The sequence below is a fragment of the Sciurus vulgaris genome, assembly GCF_902686455.1.
Source record: "Sciurus vulgaris genome assembly, chromosome: 7".
Classification (NCBI taxonomy): Eukaryota; Metazoa; Chordata; class Mammalia; order Rodentia; family Sciuridae; genus Sciurus; species Sciurus vulgaris.
In genome coordinates, this window is record NC_136467.1 from 17,966,595 (window position 1) to 17,992,755 (window position 26,161).

The following is a 26,161-nucleotide window of genomic DNA, read 5'->3' on the forward strand; positions in this document are numbered from 1 at the left end:
CCAGTATAAGACCTTTGGACCTCCAAACTCAAGATGGGACCACAATTGCAGGAAATAAAGATTCTCCACCGGCTACTAGAGATAACTCTCCTCCAAGGAGCAGCAGATGTCCACCAGCCTCCTGGATCATGGAAGGTGGGGGTGTGTGTGTCAGAGCCTGGACAGTGGAAGGTTCCCTGATGCCAATCCAGCCTTTCCTTCCGTTGAGCACCCCAATCCCAAAAAGCATCTTGGCTCTGGTCCTAGGCTGAGGTCAGATCTGTATGTATCTACCCACCTAGAGACTAGAGTAACCCTGGAGACTTGGCACGACTTTTAAACTAAAATGCAAAAGAGCAACTTTGTTTTCAGAGAAATAATTCAGAAAATTCTTAAAAAGAGGTCATCATCAAGTGATTTCAGTCTCACTTCATTTTTTTCATAAACATTAGCCCCTGTCCCTTTGGTGGCAACAAATTCCCTAAGAGGTAAAACATAGGGGAAAGAGGGGGACAGCAACACTCAAGGAAAAGACCAAGAGGAAGACACTAAGCGTGAAGCAAGTGGTGATGCACATCAACGAACATATTTCTGGAAAGAGCCGTGACTCTAAATAACTCCAGTGCAGAAAAGAGAATTTCAAAGGTAAAAACCAAGATGGCGCAATCAAAAGACAAGAAAAGGGTAAGCCTAGGATGAAGACACTTCTAGCCAGTGGGCCAAGACAGGGAAAATTTAAGGACTGGAGGGCTGGGACTAATATTTCACAAACTTCCCACAGACAACTTCTGTGTAAATTTCCTCCTGATTCCAAACCTTGCCAACTATCTTTAAATCTCCAATGACAGTTAAATTGTCTACTTGTTTCTGAGAATTGCACTGGATTCTGTCCATATTCCATAATTTTTCAACAAGAGATATACAAATAAACTAAAGGCCACAGAATAGTCTGTCTGCCAAGAGGAGGCATTTGAGACTTAATCACTTCATCTTCTACCCAGCTTCACCCACACCTTCCATTCACAAAAGAGAAAAATGCCAATATTTGTTTTAACAAATTATTTATCTATTTTTATGGGGTATTTTCCTTTGCTTTGCTTTTTTATTTTTTTGGAGGGCACTGAGGGGGTTGTTTGAAGGACAGGGAAGAACACTATGGTAAAGTGGTTAAGATCCCAGGCTCAAACCTTAAGAAAGTTATTAATTTTCTTGGTGTCTTGGAGAGACAGGTACCTGCCTCACAAGGCAACACAGCTAAGAAAATGAGATAATCCATGCAGATCTCTGAAGCAGGGCTTGCACCGAGAACACACTAAATGTTGCTCTTTGCACTTACCATTGCTTTTTATAACTTTATGGATTAATCAGCACCAATTCTTACACTGTCTTTAAAAGTCTTCCTGTATCACAATGAAATCACTTTTGTCCAGGTAGAAACAGTTTCGGTATGTGAAGCAGAAAGGACTACAGATAGAAACAGTATTTAGAAGTCACAGAGATTCATGATAAACCCAGCTTCCAAAATTGTCCCCTCCCCTTTCCCAGGAGGGCTGCAGCTAAAGTCAGCCCCTCCTGTGATCTGTCTTCCTGTTGGTGTAAGCCACTGTTATGCCTTGCAGAGGCTGATTTCTAATGGTTTCATACACATACACTTAGGTATTCTCCTCAGACTATGGTGGCTCCTACTGCACTTGGTGTGCTGAAAGTCCCCCAAAGGCCCATGTGTTAAAGACTTGGTCCTCAGGTTGGTGATGTTGCGGGGAATGGAACCTTCAGGAGGTGGGTTTAGTGGGAGAAGTCAGGTCACCAGGGAGTGTCCTTGAAGGGGACATTGAGACCCCTGTCTTCTTCCTGTCTCTCTCTCTCTCTCTACTTCCTGGCTGTCATGAGGTGAATTTACCTCCTCCATCACTGACTCCCACCATGATACACTAAGCTGCCACAGGCCCAAAGCATCAGGGCCAAATGCCCATGGACTGAAACCTCAGAAACTGTGGGCCAAACAAACACATGATAAAAATGTTCAACTCAACATCATTAGCAATTAGAGAAATGCAGGTCAAAACTACACTGAGATTTCATCTCATACCAGTCAGAATGGCAGTCATCAAGAATACAAATAATAATAAATGCTGGAGAGGATGTGGAGGAAAAGGAACACTTTTACACTGTTGGTGGGACTGTGAATTAGTAAAACCACTATGAAAATCAGTATGGAGGTTACTCAAAAGACTAGGCATGGAACCACCACATGACCCAGCTATAACACTTCTCAGTATTTACCCTGAAGAATTCAAGTCATCCTACGACAGTGAGACATATACACCCATGTTTATAGCAGCACAATTCACAATAGCCAAACTATGGAACCAGCCTAGGTGTCCATCGGTGGATGAATAGATAAAGAAAATGTGGTACATATACACAATGGAGTATTATTTAACCATAAATAAAACTAAAATTGTGACATTTGCAAGAAAATGGATAAAACGAGAGACCATTATGTTACAAGAATTAAGCTAAAGTCAGAAGGTCAAGGGTCAGATGTTTTTTCTCCTATGTGGAAGCTAGAGAAAAAAAAGAAAAACAAATATGGGGGTAGATCTCCTACAAATCAAAGGGAGACCACTCAAGGAAAGGGACCAAGGTGTAGGAAGGCAGGGAGGGAGGGGGAAGTGCTGGGGAGTGATACTGGCCAAATTATATTGTCACTGTGTGCATGTGCAAGTATGTAACAAATTTCACAGCATGTACGACTATTACGCACCAATAAAAAAACAAGGAGAAAATAAAAAGAAACCGTGGGCCAAAATAAACCTTTCCTCCCTTAAAGCTGATTATCTCAGGGGGAGGGTTAGGTCAGTGAGAGAGAGCTCCCCAGAATGTGTGAAGCCCTGACTTCAATCCCCAGCATTGGGGGACAAAATTAAGTTGATTATCTCAGGTATTTTCTAAGAGTAACGAAGCTAAGACAGCCCTGTCAGGCCAACACATGTGGCCATACCACTGCAAGGCAGCACAAGGCTGGCGTTTGCTGAAAGTTTCATCATGGAATGAATCCTTACCTTCCAGACTAGGAGACAGCATGAAGCTTCATACACATATGGACTCCTTGAAAATCATTTGCTTTTGTCCCATTTGCTCACATTTGTAAACACGCTGAATGCCTTCTGTCAACTTTCCTACACTGTGGATTCAGAACCCAAGAAGATTCCTGTATCTATGTCAGGCAGAAAATAGAATCTGGGGGTGTGGGGGATACCCAAGTATGTACATGCACACATGTGTATGTGAGTGCTTGGGATATGGAAGGATGAGAATCCTAGAGAAATTAACATTTATTGGGCATCTACATGCCTACACTATATGTGAAGTATTCCTGTGTGTTATTCCACACAAAACAAACAAGACTTAACACAGGTCTTGCAAAGTATACAATACCAGCAACGGCCTAGACACTCAGAGGTTACCAACATGTCGGATGTCACATAGCTAATAAATAGCAGATCCAGGTTTCAAATCGATGCCTGTCTGCTCTAAAGTCAGACTTTGTCACCCCAGAAATGTGGTCTTACCTCAGCTGGGTATATAACAAATCAAAGTGAGTCTTATTCAAGGTTATTTGAATTTCTGCTTCTTTGAATTATAAAGCCAACTTTCAAGACTTTCTACAGGAAGAGCCTCCCCATTAGCTATTTAAATAAAAATCAGTGTGAGCTACAGTGTTCCTGAGCTGCATACAACATACAAGTGAGGACTCCACTTAACCACAGATGAGGAAACACATGGCTGGGTGCTTTGCCAGGCCAAACAAACTGTCATATCCTTGGATCCATCATTTCTTCCTGAGGCTGGGCTCACGGCTGACCCAGCAGCCTCAAGTGACCCCACCCACAGTCCTGTGGGAAAAGCTGGGGCTCAAATGCTGATACAGCTGCTGTCCACACACAATGCTGGTGGCCTCTGAAGGGTGTCCTCTCCAAGAGCATGATGCCAGGGGACGAAACCTGGTCTATCTCCTACAACTCCCCCAGTCCCATAATGCATGGCTGGCAAGGGTGGGCCCAGACACACACCCAGGTTTGACCTCAGCGTGGCTCAGGGCAGAGGGCTGCATGTCATCGCATCCTGGTCAGGCCCAGCCCACCCTCCCCAGGAAAGCTTCCTGAGGAAATCCTGGCCACTCCAGAGAAATGGGTGGCCCAGGGCTGAGGATGTAAACAGGAGCTGTGTGTTTTGTTCTGTGTCCCTGCAGACCTGAGCTGGGCCTCTGGCTCAAAAGTTTTTTTGGCAATAGTGCAACAGAAGCTGGGCCGAGCAACAGCTCAGAGCACTAGAATTTACGAGTCCAGAACGTGCAAGGGCCGACTTGGCTGAGGATGGCTGAAAGGACAGAGGTGGGTGTTCTCACCTAAACTGTTAGCTTAGAAAGAAAAATTTCAATAAACAACAGGAGGCAGGCAAAGCTCTTAAGGCAAATCCTCCAGCCAAAGGTCAAAATGCCCAAAATGTGTCTATCTCCGGGGGACTCACAGGCTGGAGACCAAACTGCATAGAGTCAGGGCCATGTCCTGGTGTCTCTCTGAGTGCCTGGCACATGGTAAAAGCTCAATAAATATCTGCTGAATGAAGAGTTTCCCTCCCAGTTCATAACTTGCCTGTGCCTAAGAATGTGCATACACACCAAGAACACTGCCTGAAAAATTGAAAAGGGAAAATAAAGAGAAAGAGTAGAAAGGATGCCGTCCTTCCTACTCAACCCCCCCTTGTTCACACCAACCCTCCACCCATCCCATCCCTTGTGTTTGCTTTGTTCCTAGAAACTTCCTTAGGATCAGGGGATTCCCAAAGCCACAAGGAGCCAGGCCTGTCTCAGAATGGTATGGCACCTGCCTCCTCATCACTCAAAGTAGCAAACACCAGACGTTGATACAGATGCTCTCCTATGCCGTCTTAATAAATTCAAGATCCATGGAGCCTGGTGGGATTTGTGTGTTCATTACATGCTACTTTGGAAACCTGTATCCTCACCTGACCCCTGGCTTCCCTGCTCATCTTCTGCTTTACTATTTCATCGGTACACAGAAGGAAGGATACTGCGAGATGGTGAGCTGCCAGATAGGATGGCAAGCTGGCACCTGTCCATCATAGTCCCTACCACAACTGCAAGTTGGCAATGGCTGCCAGTTCCCCATTGGAGAAGGAAATACTAACATAATATAACAAAGATTCATGTACACACTGGTGTGCATTGGAGATCAGGATGGGCTATGAGGCCAGAATTCCTGGGGTTTCATCCCAGTTGCAGGACTCTGGGACCTAGGACAAAAACATCACCCTACTCAACCTGATCTATGAAATGGGGGGATAATGACAATCCCTACAGCTCGCCGCAGTGGACGGTGCACAGCATTGAGGCTGGTGCTACCTCACAGGGATCAAATGATACGTCCCATCTAGTAGTAACTATCGAGCACCCAAGTGGGAGAACTACTTATCTAAGCAAAGTCCTCCAGGCTCCTGTATTTTATTATTAGGAACAGTGATAGAGGTTTCAGGAAGTTTCAGACATTTAATTACTTCAGACACAGTTACATTCCATGAGCTTTAACCACAAAGTTTAATTTCAATATTCTCTGGAATCATATTTTTAAGTTCCAAAAACTGTACTTGTGCTATTATTTATATCAACTACAGCTCTCTATTCAGCATAGGAAAGAACTCCTCCCATTGGTCATTTAACAATAATTTGGACCATGGGGCCATGAGGCATGCTGCCCTTGGCCACACAGTGGCTTCTACCATTGCCCACAGGATCTGATGTGAGGTTCTGCTTTTCTCCAACAGCTGAGAACAGTCCTGTCCAGCCATGTGGATCAACAAGCAATGGAGACCCCAGCAAAATGACCACATCTTACCAGAATGACCGTACAGCTCTTAGTCACTACACTTCCTAAGAGGAACAAGAGATTCATGTGAAAATACATCTTATCTTAGATGACAACATATGGTCACTCTACACTGAAAGGGGTGGAGGAAAAAAGAAACGTCTTTTCCAGTTGATCAAACACACTTGGAAGCTTCCAGAAGACAGATAAGATTGAAATGGACAGTAAGACACAAGAGTTATCTTGAGTGTTCCCACATAAAGAACCCTTTGCACTAACAAGTTCCAGGCCCACTGCAATGCCAGCACAATGCCATTCTCCTCCATCTCTCATCCCATCCCACCCAAATTGCATGCCTGGCCCCATCAGTAATCTCTTAAACAGTCCTCAAAGTCAACCATTAGGGTACCTTAGCCCCTTTATCTTGGGGGGAAGCATGCATCCCTATACCTGATGTGGATCTGAGCCTGGAACCTGCAGTGCAGACTGTTCTGCCCTTTGTCGACAGAGCCAATGATAGTGACTTGGGTCTCTAGTGCTGCTCAGGGGAGGCGTGGGTTCTGGTTCATCTAATAAATCTCTGTAGTGCTGGGGATGTAGCTCAGTAAGAGAGGGCTTGCCTAGCATGTGTGAGGCCCTGGTTTTAATCCCCAGTTCAGGAAAAAAACAAAAAAAGAATAAGTCTATATAAATTGATGGCATGATCAAAACCTGGGTCCTAGCTAAGTTGTCCAAGTAGACTTTCTTACAGGAAAAAGAATAGACATGGTAGGCCATTCTGCCAAGCAATTTTAAAAATCTCACTATAAATCAATTTAATGGCATTGGGTGGTTCTGGATTCCCCGCGTCCACCCAACTCCCATCTACCTGGATGGATGATCAGGCAAAACCTCAGTGGCCTTCTCAGTTTCCCCTTTCCCTCGCCTCCCTGCCCTGCTACCCTCCAGCCCCACTTAAGGGGCTTCACCTCCCAAACAAATTCCACGTCTGTCTACTTCTCCCCAACTCCAGGCCCACAGCTGGTCCTAGACTACCACCACCCCTCCCATGCAGTGGCCTCCCGCTGAATGACACTTCATTTCCAGTCTTCTAAGCACAGAAATTGCTACAGGCCCTCCAGTAGGTTCCAGTCATGCTTCTGTCACCTCTACCACCCAGCCTCTGGCTTACTCTTTAACCCGGTCAGGTCTTTCGTATTCACTAAGCAATAATCCTGTTGGCCTACTTTCTACTCCTAAATTCACCAAGTTCTGCCATCTTTGAGGGCCTTTGAGGTTGATGTGTGTTCTCTCTATCTTGAAGGTACTCTCCCCAATGACCCTCACTGGAACCATTTTCTGCTTCCTCCTTGACCACCCTACTTAAACCTCACCCCTTGGGAAGTGTGCTTAAAATTTACTCAGCCCTCAAGGAATTCACATTGCTCACCTAAGACACTGTACAAATAAAAACGACATAGCATATATGTATATCCTGCCTTGTTTCACAATGAACTTGAAGTAGCAATTCAAAGTAATAAGTGACAAATACTTTTTAAAGATGCATAAGAAAGGGCCATCCTTCATCCACTGTCCATGGTCTAGTTCAAAATAACTCCATTAACATGGTCAACTCCCAAGGGATGCACATTCTACATGCTGTGGTGTTCTCAGGAGAATCAGTACAGAAGTAGATTCACACAAGAAAAGATGAAAAATAACTCAAAATAAGATATCCAAAATATCCAGAGGAATTCATATTAAGAGTCGTTCACTAGTTTCAAAATCCATCCAACCCCAAAAATGATGAGAAGAAAGACAGGTTAAGTTACTGGGAGAGTATTCTACAGTCTTGTACCTGTATCTGTTTTTTGTTTTGTTTTGTTTTGTTTTGTTTTGTTTTGTTTTGTTTTTTCAAGTACCGGGGATTGAACCCAGGGGGCGCTCTCCCACTGTGCTACATCCCCAGCCCTTTCTATCTTGAGGTGGGGTCTCACTGAATTGCCCAGGCTGACCTCAAACGCCATGGACAGCAAGCCAGGCTTGTATCTTCTAATGAACTTCCTCAGCATGGTGTCTTCCTTTGCTAAATCTCCCATCCTCAAAAGCAATCTGCATCTTCCCAGTCCCATCTGTCTGTCAGTTAAAGCTCCCTTAGAGGAGCCACTTCAGCAGGGTTTCCTCAGTGGAGTCTGCACCATTTGAACCCCTGGGAGGAGTACAGGCACCAGGAGGTGGAGAGGTGGGGGGGATGAGAAGGACTAGCAGGGGACATCCTCCCCGCCTCCTTCACCAGGGAGACCAAGGTCTTCACAGGGAGCTCAGCACCCTCCAATACGCCTCAGGAAAAATGGAGAAGATAGGAAAGAGTTTGAGCCAACAAAACACAAAATAGCAAAGAAGCATCCTGCAGACTCTAAATATCAAAAGAGTGAAACAAATGGTAGGTGCTAAAGATTACAGATATACTGATTTTACAATGTCAAGAGATAAACTTTTTTTTTTTTTTTTTGGTCCTGGGGATTGAACCCAGGGGCACTTTACCACTGAGCCACATCCCCAGCTCCTTTATTTATTTATTCTTTTAATTTTGAGACAAGGTCTTACTAAGTTGCTAAGGCCCTAGCTAAGTTGCTGAGGCAGGTCTTGAACTTGCGATCCTCCTTCCTCAGCCTCCTGAGTCACTGGAATTACAGGCATAAAAAATAATATACAGAGTTTTAAGTCACATGACAATGAATTATGACATCTGGGAACTTTTTTGGTCATAGTGGGGCACAGTAAAATATTGGAGAAAGAATTTTGCTAGTCATTGAATGTTCTTTATTTTGCAGTATTGATATCCTTGCGCCACGTTTCATTTTTAACATTTTGCGGTGTTTCCTGTTGTCAGAACTCTTGGGGACGGTGCTGATTCTGTCCTTGGGTTCTGCCCAAGTCCTGTGGCCCACCTTACTCTCACCTTGACCTTGCATCTATGGAAACCTTCCTTTTGGTCTTGAGTCATTTCTTGCCTCAACTGTAGCAACCGCAAGTTTTGTGTTTTTCTTGAACATTGGAGCTATTTAGATCCAGTCTACACTGACACAGGACAGGCGACTTACACTTCAACTTGCCCACTCCACTAATGACATTGTCTACACACTTCCATTTTTATCCATTGCTGAGCTTGATTCCAAATTACCGATTCCTCTGTCATTTTTTGATGTGAACGTGGTCCTGCCCATGTGCTCCAATGACTTTCTGCAGCTACCCTGTGGGTGTGTGTCTCCCACAAGGAAAGGGTGGCAGCCTTAGGTCATCTCTGAAAATTTCTGCAGGCCTTTTCCTTCGGGAGTGAATCACTTTCCTTCTCAGTCTCAACTCTAAAACTTTTTTTCCCTCTGCAAATCTCAAGTTTATTAACAGGATGTGTGCTGTGCTGTGTAAGAGTCTCCAAAGGGAAGTGATGGGGATTTGGGCTCCAAGCACCACACTAGTGATCGGCACTAATGTTCTGCATGAAGCAGTCCTTTACTAAAAGGCCGGGCCCCAGAGGAGCTCAGAAACAATTTTCTAAATATCCATTTTTATATTACTTTATGAAGACATTTTTTCTAAATGCATTTGCTCTGAATGAATGTGGGGTATTGAAATGAATTTATTCAGTCATCTAGACTTTTTAGAATGAATGGTCAAATAGATTTAATTAAAATGTCCACCATGGAATCCACAAGGAACAAAATATAATATAAACTGCCTCCACTTTCTCTACATCCTCTTTTATTTTCTTTCCTAACCCTCAGCAATCCAGCCAGAAGTGATTTCTGAGCCTCTGATCTTGTATTATAGGGAAGAGGTCTGCCAGCTCCACACAGCCTCGGAGACCCAGCAAGCAAAGTGGTACCAGGAGAGGTTCCAAGCAGAGGTGAAGCTTTCCTTCTAGAAACCTCTATGACTCCTTCCTTAACACAGTCCTCATAAAATACCATAATTGCTCTGTTTCTGGAAGGGTGAGCTCATGGGCAGCCCTGGGCTAATAGACATCACTACCAACACTCTTTACAGTCCCACATCCCAAAACCCCCTGCCAAAGTCCCTGCCCTGCATCAGCTTCTCTGCAACCCCTAGATGTCAGTTCAAGAAACGTAAGCACCAATGACTTGTCTGGGGACCTTCTCTCCATACCTCCCTCCCAACTCTGTCCTGGCTAGTAGTTGGGGTGAGTGGCAGAAAAGTGTTGTCCTCTCTGGGAGACTCGAATTTAGTTCCACTACTTCTGAACAAAGATGTCTCCACTTTCTCGTCACTACCTGCTCCTGCCCTCCCTGCACCACCACATTTAATTATGATAGCAGGAGAAGCGGGGAAGGTCAGAGGAACTGGTGCAGGCCCTGTCCACGTGGGGAGACAGGACACATGGCAATTTCTTCCCATCCCCCATTCCACCTGCTCATCTGTACAACCTAAGAGGAAATGCTGGACAGCTGGACACTCACCAAGGAAACCGAGCGTGCTTCCCACGGCCCCATCTCTTGCTATTCACCAAGTCCGCTGGGGGGACGGGCATCCGTCTTCCCCATCCATGGTGACCCCTAACAGATTTTGTGCCACCACATCCAGGTTCTCACCAAGGCTCCCTGCTGACCTCCCCTCTCAACTTTCTTCTTCCTACCGTCAAGGCGTGGGTTGAGAGCTCAAAGCTGTTCCCCATAAGAAGTCACCGGCCTGTATTAGTGTCCTGGGGCTGCCATGACAATGCACAATGACTAGGTAGCATTAAACAAGAAGTTTCTTGTCCCATGGGTCTAGAAGCTAGAAGTTGGAGACCAACACATTAGTAAGGCCATGATCCCTCTGAATCCTAAAGAAGCAGATCCTTCCTCAACTCTTCCCAGCTGCACGGCATTGCTGGCAATCTTGGGCACTCCTTGGCTCTACCTTCACATGGTGCTCTCTTTGTGTTTTCCTGTCATTTTCCCTCTGTGCATATCTGTGCCTGTGTTCAAATTTCCCATTTTCACATGGACATCAGTTACTATATTAAAACCCACCCTAATGATGCCATCTTCACTTGATGTAATCTGCAAAGAATCTACTTCCAAATAAAGTCACATTCTGAGGTACCAAGGGTTAGGACCTCGACATTTCTTTCTAGGGGGAAGAACACAATACCATACCCCCCAACTCACAGGGACAACGAAATGAGAAAATGTATGATTGTACCACCTTTGACATATAGTGTATGATCTAAAAATATCCATTCTCTGGGCCCTATGGCATCTTTATTTGAAAGATTTTAGAATTAAACAAGTCTTTGTAGCAGTCAAGTTTCTAAAAATAATATCCCAACTATCACCTCCAACCAAACTCCTTGGGAAAAAAATAATGATGATGGCTCAGTGGCTCTCTGGATGGCACGTGGTAGGCTGCTCCTTGTTCTGTCCCTTGAGCTCTGAAGCATCAAGGAAGCAAGGAATGCAGAGCTGTGTAGGAATCAGGAAAGAAGTCTTCCAAAGAATCTGCTGACAATTGCATTTCTAAGTTCCTTTGGTTTGTAGGGAGAAAAAAAAAAAAAAAAACTTCAATTCTATCCTGCACACTCTCCCTATGGTACCAAAAAAGAAAATGTTATATACATTTCTAAATACAAAGTTCAAAGACATTAGATGCTTAAACACCATGTTAGAAAACCAGAAACCAAAACCCAACTGGTTAAGGAGGAGTAACTTAAATTAAAAAAATAAATAAAGGTGATCACCCCTGGTTTTAAAAGCTACTGAAGAAGCCAGGTACAGTGGTAGTTCCAGTTACTCAGGATGCTGAGGTAGGAAGATGGCTTGAGCTCAGGAGTTCAAGGCCAGCCTGGGCAACAGAGTGAGTGCCTGTCTCAAAAAAAAAAAAAAAAAAAGAAGAAGAAGAAAACAAACGAACAAAAAACAAAAAAACACAACATAAGGGTGTGACCATACACATGTAGAGTTGTACAACAGTGACAATCAAGTCATCACACCAAGGCTCTGGTGCAGTATCAGCATGCATTTCTCGGCACTTGTTGTGATACAGACCCTAAGACCCTCATTGGAGCACAGAGTGGTGGGCCACTACCTCCTCCTCCCCCCACTTATTTTGCTAAGTCATTTCTCTACCAAAACAAGCTTGGAGCCTCACGGATCCTCCCTGCCAACTACATTGCATAACCCACTGCTTACTTATCTTGACCCGACTAGCAAATTCCAGATTCAAACTCATCTGCTTTGGCTTGCTCACTTGGTCTTTGGCTGATCCTCTGGAACCACCGGTAACCTAGTGCCCTTGAGCAACTCTTGCCCTGGATTTTCTTCTTCCTATGTAAGGACTTGAAACAGAACGTACTCAAACTTGTCTGCGAGGAAATTTGCAGGCATACAACACTAGCTTTATGTGTCTCACAATCTTGATTTTTCTTTTTTTTTTTTAAAGTCAAACCTAATGTTATAAAACCAAACTGGTCCACTGCTGGAAAAACTTTTTGGCTGACGGCAGGAGACCGTCTTTCCCAATGTCATGGAAGTAGACCTTCCTGTTTTCTACAGCAGAAGAACAGTCTGGAAGTCATGGGACTCACATGGTTTTGCTCCAGAGCTTGTCACAAACATAACAAGAGTAGTCACAAGGCGCCAGGTATTTGTGCTCTCTTTACCTCCTCAAAACAAAAAAGCCTGCAAGTCCTGAGTGTTCACCACACCACCCCAATGATGGCAACCAGCACCCCAGGAAACCAGGAAAAGCCATAGAGCAGGTCACTTTCTGGCTTTACCCCCAAACTCTGCTCAAAGAACAGCAGAGCCCATAACCATCTGGGTGGGGTCAACTTCAGAGAACACTCAGCAAAGATATATATAACCTAAGAATTTTACCTGTTTAACAGATAAAATAGGTGAACCTGGAAGCTTGAACTTGAAATCTGCAGAAGTAAAAATCAACCAGCAGTGGCTGAATCATGGGTATTGAACTAGGGGCAATGAAATGGGGGTGTGTTTACAAAGGAACCAGGGAAGCCCAGACTGCTGACAGCTCAAGGATTGCGGATGCCAACGTGGATGGGCCCAGCTGGCTCTGAGAGCAGGGAACCTTTCAATGTACATAAAGACACGCTGTTCCATCCAGGAGTCCTGCACATTCAATAGCTTCGTTCTAACCTCTAAAGCAGCACTTACTTCTCAGAGCAAGGGGTGGCCTTGACGTTTAGGGAGTACATTGGGTCTGTTATGTCCCCTTCTGGTTTCTGTGGAAGCTCTTCTACTGAGGGAGACATCTCTGCTTCTAAAGACAAACTCGGAACAGACCCCTCTGAGAGTGACAAGCTTTGAGTCTTGATATAGAATGCCAATGGTGGAGGGGTGTCGCTGTCTGACACATGGTTCTGCTGAAACAGTATTTTCTTGGCTAATGCTAAAGTTACATCACACAGATTTTACTATATCCTTCGCGCATCATTTATGAATCATTTGACACCTATTTACTTCAATGCTCATCATGAAGTCTCAGTTTCATAATATTCTAATCAAGGCAAATTGCTCCTATGCATCAGTGTTACGAGGCTCTTCCATTAAATTACCACCTGGGCGCCACATGTTACAAAAGTTATGCCAACGTGTTGCAGAAGGCGGTAATAACAATTTCCCAGTAGATGTGACCTAACACAAAACCTTCTTAGAAAGTTTTTAACAGAACTGTAATTTATAATAAAAAAAAGCTTTAAAAAATGAAAGGTTTTACTTCTGCTAAATAACTGTTTATGGTTTTTACAGATTTTCCTAAATTTACGTAAATGGAATTTTTTTTTTTTTTTTTTTTTTTTTTTTTGTACTAGGGATTGAACCCAAGGGCACTTTGCCACTGAGCCACATCCCCAGTCCTTCATAGTTTTTATTCTGAGATAGGGTCTTGCTTAAGTTGCTCAGAGCCTCACTAAGTTGCTGAGGATGACCTTGAACTTGAGATTCTCCTGTCTCAGCCTCCTGAGTCCCTGGGATTACAGGCATGTGTCAATGTGCCCAGCATAAATGGAAAATTTGATTCACTACAAGTTAATGATTATTTCACAAACTACTTTCTATCATATTCACACTGAAACATGTCATCAGGTACTTTGGGCTCTATGGGGCCATCACTCTGTGAGGCCTTTATAAATTCCTGATTGGGGGCTGAAGACTCCTAATTAATTACAACATGAAAATCCAAAATGAATGATTTGCAACTCTGACAGACACAGGTGCTCACTGAAGGAAAACCCGGGAAAACACTGGAAGACAGATGCAGCACACTCACCTGAGTCCGGCACTCAAAAAATGAAATTGCTTGTGAAGTGGATGCTTTTAGTATTTTACGTTTCTAATAAATCAACTATTAAAATGCTGTCTTCCATGATCCCACTCCTATGTAGAATATTAAAAAGTTGATCTCACAGAATGGTAGAGTAGAACAGTTACCAGAGATTGGGGACAGCAGCGGGGAGGGATGGAGAGAGGTTGATCAATGGGTACCAAGTTCTGCTGTGCTATTGCACAGGAGGGTGACCATGTGTAACAAGAGTGTGCTATGTATCTCAAAAAGCTAAAAGAAAGGATCTTTAATGTTTTCACCATAAATTTAATCTGACTTTAAGCTTTCTACAATCCTTACACATATCAGAACATGGTGCCTCATTAATATGCACGGTCTTTGTGCTTCTTTTGCAACTGTTAAAAAAATAAATTTAAACTAAAAAAGAGCTCTTCAGTGATGTTGTGCATGCTTATAGGTATAATAAAAATTATTTGATTTCCTTTGTAGAAAAATTTGAAAACAACATGCTCATGTTATTTGCCACTTAAACACAGCAATCTGGATACAATTTAAACAAAGAAAGAAAGAAAGAAAACATACTTTCATTACAAATATCTTCTTGCCTCTAAAAAAATCCTAGCTATCCAGAGCACTCGTAAATTTTTTCTCTTGAATATAGAAAATATTTTAAGCATGTTTCTTGATATGTAAACTAAGAGTTAAGACCTTGAAGCAACGTATGCATTTATTTTAAAGTGCGAATAAAGAAAGGGCATTTGATACACTGTAAAAGTAAAAGGAGGGGGAGAGAGGGAGGGGGAGGAGGAAGGGCATTTAATCAACATTACATCGATAGTTAAAAGCCATCTCAAATTAAACACATGGAATCAGAATATCTTCTCTCCATTGAAAGATAAAAGAGAAATTAATTCACATTCTAACTAAAGAGATCTGACTATTATTAATAGCTAATAATAACATTTATGAAAAACTCAGTCTATATCCTGCATAATTCTAGTGTTTCAATTAATCCTGAGCACTCAATAATGTTGAGTGGCCACCACCCTCATTTTACAGATGAGGAAACTGAGGCACAGGATGATTAAGTAGCTCACCCAAGTCCACTAAGGATGGAAGTAGGGAATTGATCTTAAACAATCTGACCTAGTTCCTTTGTTCTTAACTACTCTACTTTTCAGTTATGTAAGGTGTCTAACTTTTTTGTTGTTATTTCTAAATGTTTTAATTCACAGATCAAAGTTGCTCTTCTCTCTTTCAAAAGTTTTACCTAGAACTCTAGACATTTCCATACAAGGAAGTTAACAAAATTGTTAAAGGTTTACAAGTGAAGGCTTTCAAATCTTCTAAAGATGGATGTAATCCTATAGCAAATATATGTATTTTTCAAATAAATATTCCTTTCTTCTACAAATACCTTAATATTGACTACTATATTTTCAAATTCACACAAAAAAACCATGTAAACTTTTTTTTTCTCTAAGTGGGGTGGGGGGAAAGACTTGGCAGATAACAAGGTTTAGTTAAAATTATTATAATCAACAAATTCAAGATTACCTAAGATAAAAGAAAAGTAGCTAGGACTCAGGACACATACCAAGGTTTTTTCCTTTTGCTCTGGAATGACACTTTTAGGTAAAAATCATGTGATTCTCATAATGCATTCATTTTCTTTCCCATTATCTGCATGCCAGGAGGAAGAAGAAAGCCATAAGCAGGCAGAGGTGATGGAGAGATTCTCAGACCTTCTTCCCTCTCTATTTGCAAAGCCACATGAACAAATGGTGAGAAAGTGTTCAAGTCAACCATGAACAGCATCTGCACTGTCTCCTTAGACAGCCAGGGAGAACTGCTGTTAAGTCAGAGGAGCACACCAATGCACTGGGGTCTTCACCAATCACCTTAGAAACATGAAAGATTTAGGAGAGCCCTTCACAAAACAGAACTGAGGACAAGAGAAGAAACTCTCCCATCTCAAGTGTTCACTTTCTGAGGCCTTAGAGATCCCCTGATCCCTGGACACACAGCCCCCAGGATGGAGGTGTCAGATTACATGACTTGACATGCACAAAGGATAGACAGTTTATCTCCAGGTAGCATCCCTCCTCATAAAGAATTGACGCTGCCCATTGAAATCCTTCAGAGAACAAAAGAAGGGACACTGGACATCTGGCTAGCAGCAATGCTAACGTGCAACAGCTGAACCATCTTGGGGTCTCATTACCTAAAGTAAATTAATGAATAAATAAGCACACCATTTGAAACACAATAATTCTGTGCCATTACAAATATACATTTTACTTGAAAATTAGTTTGAATGATTGGTTCACTGTGACCGTCTTCCCTTATACACACTATTTAAATGGTATAGTTCATTCTAAGAGTCTTAGCTTCCATGAATTTCAATTCACTCTTTCAGGGCTGGGGGGTATAGTTCAGTGAGAGAGTGCTTGCCTATCATGCTCAGGGCTGAGTCCAATCCCCAGCAACACAAAAAGAAAAAAAAAAAAAAAAAAATCAGTCTTTTGAGATCAATTTCATTTTTATTATATGGCAAGAATGTGTGTAAACTGTAACAGGTACACAATCTATCACAATAGGATTACGATGGTTAACTCCTAAGCAGGATACAGTCAGCTAGCACCACAGCACTCTTAAGAAGGATCCATTAGCTGGGTGAGGTGGTGCACTCCTGCAGTCCCAGATTTCAGGAGGCTGAGGCAGGAAGGTGGCAAGTTGGAGACCACCTCAGCAACTTAGCAAGACCCTGTCTCAAAATAAAAAGTTAAAAATGACTGGGGATATAGCTCAGTGGTAAAGTTCAATCCCCAATACAGGAAATTTTTTTTTTTTTTTTTTTTTTTTTTTTAATAAGAGGGACTGGGACTACACCTCAGGATAGAGCACTTGCCTAGCATCTGCAAGGTACTGAGTTCAATCCTCAGTACTGCAAAGAAAAAACCAATCCATTAGATAAATTTAGAGTTTTTTCCTTTTATTGTCCTTTATGAAGTTGAGCTAGGAATTTGCTTGACAATTTGTACAACTGAGTATTTCCCACTATTTCAATGTACTCTACAATTAGCTTTAAAAGCTATATCTAATTATCATTTAACTATAGGATGGTATACATGGTGTTATAAATAATAATTTCCTTTTTAAGGAACCACATCATTCACTCAAAAGAGACAGGTAGATAGACATGTGTACAAATATATGTGGATAGAAAATTAGAATTTTTTTCTTTTAGAAAAAGAAAACCACAAATCATATAGTATTTCCAAAACTTTTTACACTACCTCATCTTGGGCTTAAAAGTATTCCACAGCCAAGAGTACAGTTCAGTAGTAAAGCACATGTCTAGCAAACATGAGATCTGGGTTTGATCCCCAGCACGGGGGTGAGGGGAAATAAAAAGAAAGTTCTTTTTTTTAAAAAAATTATTTATTTATTCCTAACTGACAAATAATTGTGTATATTTATGGGGTACAATGAGGTGTACTGATCATTGTATAATCAGCACACAGCAATCCTTAAACCATAGACACTAGGCCTAAGGAAGCCAGAGGGTGAACAATGAGCCGGGTAAACACATCATCCAGGCTGGACCACTAAAGTTGTCTCCTTTCTCCAAACTCATTGCCAACTCATCCCCCACCAAAGTCACTTTGAGTGTGTGCGTGTGCGTGTGTGCATGTGCAAATGTTTATGGGAATGGCGTCCAAGGCCTCACATGCCAGGCAAGCAATCTGTGAACTTAACACCCTCAGCCCCAAAAGCCACTTTTCTAAACACATGGCTTGTCCCCTGCTAGTGTGACACTCTGCAATGGCTTCTCACTGAAGTCTGCAGAATGATGTCCAGCCATGTGAGCCCTCAGACCTGTGGCCACCTCAGTGCCTGTGCTCCCCCACATCTGTCTGACTTCTCTCTGCTGGGAAGGCTCTTCTCTTCTTCCCCAACCTTTACTTGAGAATCCTTTCTGGAAACTCCTACTCACCCACCAGCTCCCAAATTCAGAGGTTTGTGATGTAAGGAGGGAAGGAACATAGAGCTATAGATGTTTTACCTACAAAACTATGCCTTACCAGAAGTCCTGGGCATGCACAGAGGTCCCCCCTTATCTGCAAGGGATACTGTTTTAAGCTTCTCTGTGGATACACGAAACCAGGCAGTAGTAAACCCAAAGAACACTGTATTATTTCCCAAACATACATATCTATGATAAAGTTTGATTATAAGTCAGGTAAACTAAGAAATCAACAAGAATAACTAATATTAAAATAGAACAATTACAACAATATACTGATAAAAATTACATAAATGTAATATCTCTCTCAAAATATATTATGTCCTATAGATCTTAGCAACCCTAGCATACAATTTTTCTTTCCTTATGAAGTCTAGAATTTTTACCCTTTTATTTAAGGAAGCACTTTAATGCTTCTCTTCAGTATATCTGAATTACACTTTGGGGTCATTATTAAGTAGAAATAAGGGTTACCTGAACATAAGTACTGACAACTGATCTGATAATCAGGTCAGTTGCTAACAGGTGGGTAGCATATACAATGTGTACACGCTGGTCAAAGTGATGATTCCAGTCCTTTATGAGACTGAGTAGGATGGCATGAGATTTCATCACAACACTCAGGAGGGCATGCAACTTAAAACTTAAGAATTTTTTCTGGAATTTTCCATCAAATAATTTCAGACCAAGATTGACAGCAGGTAACAAAACCACAGAAAGTGATCACTAATACTGCATCACTAATACTCAGCTAATATTAATACATAGCTCAATCACTTAGATAAAAATATAGCTTAAACTAAAGAAAATGAAAGCCAATAGTGTCTGAATAGATATGTGAACAAATGAATTATAAAACTACAAAAAAGGAAAATTGTGACTTGAAGTTTATTTCAAAGAAATAACACGATTCAGATCTCAGCTTCTCCATTTACTACCTTTTTGATTTAGGATATGCATGCTTACTTCTTAACTGTCAATTGGGGACATAATACCCACTGGTCACATCCACTGGGAGGATCAAGGAAGGTAGGATTTACAGGGCTGAGCACAGCACTGGGACTCCGTCTTCCTGAGCACTCCTACCAGGTAGCTACAGTCTACCATCAAAAGCTGGAGTCAACAATGAAAAACAAGGACATAAGCAGAAGAGCGAAGGGTTCTAGGAGTCACAGAAAAAAGAAGGCAGAGAATGGCAAATGAAGAACTAGAGGAGGGCCCTTCAATCTCTCCCACTACTTCACCCAGCAAATTCTTCTCTTATAAAAGCCATAAGGCTTTTAGCCGGCTAAAAGGAACATAAAATTTGGATGAAGTCAGAATAGTTGAAACTGGGGCTGGCTCCCAAATTCCAACACATAAAGTTAATTAAGTCATTAGTCAACAGGCTTACCTCAAGACACCCCCAAGAGAACATGTGGAGCAACTGCTTTCAAAGGGGTTAACATTTTCAAAGCCTCCTCCTCTCCCCTCCCCCACTTTTTTTCCTCTTTTTTTTTCCCTTTGCCTAACAAAGGAAAGGGGTGCATTTTTAAATTTTTATTCTTTTTATTTGGATTTTGGTTGTTTTTAGGGCCAGAGTAAACAGCAAGACAGGCTAAATATAACAGTTCTGTGGACTGAAGCCTACTTCTGTAGGCTTTCTGTAGTTTGCACAGGACTCAGAGCAGGGGAAGGTTTGCAGTATCCCTATTCAACGGATATTTTCCAGGCATTGCTGGGAAATCATTGTAAACTGTAGGAACACAGCAAGGAACAGAGGAAATTTCAGGTTTGGGGGAGGGGCATCTTGCAGGATCCTGAGAACAATAGGCACTTACTAACCCCCTTTCCAGTTAGCAAGTAGATTTGAAGGCCTGGCTTAGCTTTAGAGGTCCTGGAATTCTGGAGGCAGAAGCTAAAGAACAGCACAATCTGCCACATGGATAATCATCCTGAAAAAAAAAAAAAAAGAAAAGAAAAGATCTTCCATATCTAACCATGTCAACCTTAGCCATGACTACTCCTAAAGACAACTACCCTCCCCCATCAGAAAAAAAAAAAAAAAAAAGAAGAAGAAGGGAAAAAAAGGAAAACAGACTTTGACCACACAGTAAAGACCTGAGACTAAAATCGCACAGGGTTCTAACTAATCTTTTGCTCCTTGGCAGACATGTAAGCATGTCATAGGCAAAGGTGACAGACATGCTTCAGAAAACCACGTGTTACAGAGTAGGTGAACAGAATGCACATTTCACAAGAACCCCAAGGCTTAATTGCTCAGGGCTTACAAACATTTTGCAAGGGACATTACCACTGGAAGCCCCAGGATTTTAGTTTGCATGATGAAAGGGTCCAAATGTTAGCATCAGCCTGAAAAGAATTTATTAACATCTTGACAAGTGTGTCCCCATCCTATTGGGTGAGTCCTTAGAGAACCATGCTCTGATGTGACTCCTGCATTTAAGAAATGCATGCTTTTCTTTTTTCCTTTTTAATGAACAAAATTATGCTCTCAACATCCCAGTAAGTCAAAGGCACTAGAGTTAGAAAAATGAAAGACACTGACCTTGCTCTCCAGGTATTCAGAACCTGGTATTTTCGTAAGCCCATTTTCTCTTCATTCTATTCCAACTTACACTATTGACTTATTAGCATTTATCTATTCTAGCACTCCTTAAACATTTTCATGCTTTAAATTATACTATTATTTCTTCTCTAAATAAGCACTTTGTTAACAATTATCTGAAAGCAACGATTGGATGCTCATCTGTGCATGGACTGAATTAATTTAAATGCAAAGTGTGTCTGAATGAACTCAAACAGCTATCCAGTATTTACTGAGATCCAGGACACTGGGTGAACACCCTTCTCTGGGTTATAACCAATAAATCCCTGGGGGCCAAAAGTCTCTCACTGCTAAGCACTAGTGGAAAACTGGACTCTGCTCTTTCACCTAAAAACATTTTAATCTACTAGACTGTGAGGTTTGATTCTCACACTTAGTATCTTTGAAGGTATAATCTCTCCCCCATCTCTCTCTCTCTCTGTCACACACACACACACACACACACACACACACACACACACACATACACACACACACCCCTACACTCCTCTCTTCCAGGTCAGAATGGAGAAAGAATCTTTCCAATCTTTTTGCCTAAAATTCTGGAAATAGTTACATTTCGTGGTATCAGGCTTCCGACTGGCAGTCCCACACACTGGGGTCCTGTTGTCACTAACAACATGAGTCACTGGTCAAGTCTCTTCATCTGTCTAGGCTGATAGATGACTGCAGAATCCCATATTTTAAGCATGAAACGATGAAAATGGTATCTTGTACTTCAGTAAGAATGGAGCCAACTGTCAGTTTTGGGTCTGGATACATTCTCCCAAAGATCCAGTTTTGGTAAACATAAGAATGACAGTTTTTTAGTACTAGAAAGAAGAGCCACCCTTTAAAGGTCTCCCAACAACAGGTACGAAGGAAACTCAGCCTTGTCTTCTCTCTCTGTATTTTACTAAGGAACAATCCTGATTCTTGAAACGACTGTATCAAGAATAGGAAAATATGAATGAACATAACCTGTTTGGGACCAGCTTTATGTTCTTTCCTGCTTCACACCGAACTATTAGCTGTGCAAGAAGCACATATTTTCTTTTCTCCAGCAACTGTTCTTTGAATAACAGGTTTGAGCTTCTAGGGCCCCACCCCATCTTTTAACTCAGCCAAAGAACACTCTGCTACAACTGACCCAACAGTGCTGGAATCTGCCAGGGAAGGAAAGCAAATATTCAGAAAGTGCCACCTGCCAACCCTCCTCCCCCAAACAACCCTCAGCCCAACTTCCATTTAAGCCAGCTCCCCAGCCCACACCCTAGCAAGGGATGCAAAGTGATGTTATCAAATCAATGTTTTCAGCGACTGAAAATTTACAGAGCAGGAGGAATCTCAGCAAGAAGTAAGAAGATAAGCTTCCTGGTTGATGAACTTGAAAAATAATCTGCCACCCAAACTTTAAAATGTTCATTGGGTTTTCTGTAATTTTAGTTTAGGAACTTATTCTTCTGAAAAGTTTAGAAAATGTGAAAATAGGAGCCAAAATCTATATTGTGTGCATACTGTATACATATATGAAGTGTATATATGTATACAGGTATATAGTATGTCAACATATATTTTGCGGTATATACATAGGCTTTAAAATATTGAGTGAAAAGTAGACAGAATTTTTATTTATTTTATTTTACTTTACTTTTTGCAGTGCTAGGGATTGAACCCAAGTTTTGTGCCTGCTAGGCAAGCACTCTACCACTGAGTTACATTCCCAGTCCCAGACAGAAATCTTTAACCAACCTTTCCTGGTTCTCTTTTCCCTGTACAGTAATAATCATAAATATCAATAGAGACCTGAAAATGAAATAACTGGGGCTTTAGGATGTCTGGAAAGACAGACACAAGATTCTATTTGCAGGAAAAAAAAAATATAAACAGAGCTACATTCAATGAGCATCTACTAATGTCAGGCTGCATGCTAAGTATTTGATATACATCAATTTAGCTAAATCTCAGAAAACCCAAGAAGTGAGCCTTCTTTTCCTCATTTTTCGGGTGATAAATTGAGATTGAGATGGGTTAAAAAAAACTTGGCCAAGGTAACACAGACAATCTGCTGGGATTTGGTGCAGACCAATTCACTTCAACACCCAAGAGCTTCATCACTGTGGTCAAAACTATATGATATTCATTATTTCTGAAGAAATCTTAAAACTACATCTCCCATTTGAAAAAAAAAAAAAAAGATCACAAAGTCAATCTTGTATCTGTTCCAATGGTCTACACATCTGGCCATTCCAAGACTTGTACACTAGATGTCTTTTTACGTGTGAATTAAGACGTAATAACCCATCTGATTCTGTGAACCATCTGATTCTAGTGGACCTAAATACAGCTCCACCAAAAGTGGTCAACTAATTCCCCATAATATTATATCCTGATCAGGTTAAAGCTTCATCCTCCGTGTATGAGACCTGTTTTCCAGAATCATGCCAAATACATGGGCAGTTTTAGACTCTGGACATTTCAAAATACTTGACAGCACAGATTTAGCAAAATAAACCCTACTGCTTTTCCCCAAACATGTAAAACAAATATCCCATGATTCTACAAATTGAAAAGACTGCAAACAGAGCAAGTAAACATTCTGGAGTCCTGAGCAAGGAAATGGTTGTTTTCTTCTCGCGGTCACAACAAGTGGCGAGGAGATAAACATCAGGGCCATCAGCCTCTTCCAGATCCAACTGTGAGAAGTCCATCAACCAGATATTTAACCTGCAGTATTTACATTCACTCCCCTTTAAAAGACTCTTTCTTGTCTTTTCTTTACCAATATCTCAGCAGGTGTTCCAGATTTAAACTGTTGAATATTATACCCGATCCTTCAAAAAGTGTCTTTGATGTGATCGGTGGCTGGTTATTTTTTAATTAGGGTCTGAAATCCTATACTGTGTGTATTTAACCCCCTAAGAACCGGAGTAAGAGAAGGAAGACGCTGCTAAGAGAGGGGAGTCCACAGGGTGGGCAAGAAGGGAGCACCGGATCCAGACCCGCAGCCGCGGGCGAGCCCTGCTTCCAGAGCCTCCTTCCGCAGGTAACTCACCAGGATGCCCATCACGTCGGTCCAGAGTCGGGAGAACGTCTCCGACGTGCCAACGTCCAGCACCGGCTCCGGCTCGGGCCCAGGCTCCTGCTCGGGCTCAGTCTCGGGCTCGGGCTCCGGCTGGGGCTCCGGCGCCGGGCCAGCCGCTCCCGGGTCTTCCTCCATGGCCGCGTCCCGCGCGCTGGCTGTGCGTCCCGGTTCCCGCTGCGCCCTCGCCCAGCCCCAGTGCGCGACTGTCCGAGGTGTCCGGCCCGGGGCCTCGGCGTCACGGAGCCGCGCCCCCGCGCAGCATGGCCAGGCGGCCCCCGCCAGCCCGCGGGGCCCTAGCAGGCGTCCGCACCTCGGCACTAGGTGGCCGCGGGCAGCACGACTGACAACTCCAGAAACTTTCCCAGCCCGACTGGGCTCAGCAACAGGGTAGCAGGAGCAAAGTCCGCACCACCGAGTGCTGCGGCGGGGAACGCGCTCAGCCCAGAAGCAATTAAACGCACGGCAAAGGCGTTGCTTCCTGTGACGGGGACCGGCTCAGTGCGGCACGCGACTCGTTCCTGCCAGCAAGTCTGGGCAGGGCCGTGCAGGAGTGACGGCCGCGCCTCGGGACCTCAGAAGCCACTGCCCGGGACCCCTCTCTTCAGAATGAGCTCTTCCAGCTCCACATGACTCTCTCCCCTCCAGGCTAAAGAAAGCGTTTAGCAACAAAAGGTGCTCTGATGTCAGGCTCTTTGCATGGAAATGAGCCGCCGACCGGAGGACAAATCGCCTGTTGAAAGAGCAGCCGCGCCGCGGCCACCGGCCCGCACGAGTTTCCAATCACGCCGTTCACCGGGACGGCGCTGGCCCCCGGAAACTTGGAAAAGTTAATCTTTAAGCGACTCCTGCCAAAGAGTTCACCAACAGGCAGCGTCGTTACAACCTACACCTCTCCCCTCGGCAAGTCGGGCGACCTAAAGAATGACAACCCCGCCTCTGTCAGCCTGGACGTTGCTGAAAAACAAGTGTGAACGCTTGGACATGAGCCATTGTTTGGATGGTTCCTATCAGTGGGGACGTGTGTGCCCCTGAGTGCCACCGCGCTGTGCACTGCTAGGCTTTCCGCTAGTTGGGGGACGGCGCTCTGGGATGGGGGTTCCTTTACCTTAAGAACACGGGCAAAGGCTGTTTTCAACAGCAGCTGTTAATGGTGGTGGCGCTCGGCCCGTGCCACACTCGGGCCCCGTGTATATGTTTTTCCAAGGGGAGGATCCATGACGGATTTATTTACTGAGGGAAATAGCCCCGTGGAGGTTCCTCATCCTTCTGCAATTCTTCCTTTGAAAATCACTCAGGGAATTTTCCCTGGGAGATGACAATGTTTGTCACACTTGATGTGGTGACTGATCACTTTGTGAAACAGTTAAGAACTCAAGGAATCAGTCCCTTGTTAAAGAGTTGTGGAGTCGGGGAGGGGAACAGGGTGAGAGCCCTTGCTGATTTCTCTCCTGGTTTTTGTTGTTGTTTTTACCCTTCTGGGCGCAGTGAAGGGAAGGGTTTAAATCCTCTTCCACAAAGCCTGAATTGCCAGGAGCACCAATTCTTGAGATGAATGAACAGCTCTTATAGGAAAGTTCAGAACAGTAAAAACTTTTTCAAAAATGAATTTGTGGGGGCTGAGGATGTCTCTCAGTGGTAGAGCACATGATCAGCCCTGAGTTCAATTGCCAACATCAATAAATTAATTAGTAAGCATGACCCCTGATGATACTATTTTTCCCCAAATGTGTCTTGATGATCCTTCTTTTAAAGGAAAGAACAAGAATGAGGTTTTCCTCTGATAGTAAGAAAGCACTGTGTGACATGACATAACTTTCCTACGTACATGTATGAGCACACCACAGTAAATCTCAACATCGTGTATATCCACAAGACGGGAATCCTAATTGGAATAAGACATATTCCATGCTTTGCGTTGATAGATAGATAGATAGATAGATAGATAGATAGATAGCACCATCATGTATAACTAAAAAAAAAATCAAAATTATAAAAAGAAAGCAAGAAAGCACTGTGTTGAAGAGAAAAGAGACCTGGACTGCGAGTCAATGTAGCCAACCTGGTGTTTTTCTGGGAAGAGGCTGGGTCAGGTCCAAAAAGGGTTTCCAAGGCGCTCTCATGCTCTACCATACAGTGAACACAAATAAATTCAGTTAAGGCAGGTGGGCTTTATAAAGATGTCATGTCTATGAAGACATGAAAATAAGCAAATTCTAAGAGAGGGCAAATAGCCTTTGTCATTTATTTTACTAGCTTATTTAAGAATTTCAACTTATTTGCTATATGATACTTTTTCAAATTCCAGA

The 26,161-nt window shown here is 42.8% G+C and overlaps 1 protein-coding gene across 4 annotated transcripts in view; it reads right to left on the reverse strand.

The window, feature by feature from the left end:
* SASH1 (SAM and SH3 domain containing 1) overlaps positions 1-26,161 on the reverse strand; it is a gene marked incomplete at its 5' end in the record, with an annotated part of 289,754 nt that overhangs the window by 144,090 nt on the left and 119,503 nt on the right. The window contains one exon of one of the 4 annotated variants that reach the window (XM_079146819.1): positions 23,826-24,667. The exons of 2 other annotated variants lie outside the window; for them this stretch is intronic. In XM_079146819.1, coding sequence (XP_079002945.1) covers positions 23,826-23,990 — 165 coding nt within the window. Of the gene's footprint in view, positions 1-23,825; positions 24,668-26,161 lie in introns of those variants that run through there. One more of the 4 variants, XM_079146818.1, reaches the window with a different exon arrangement.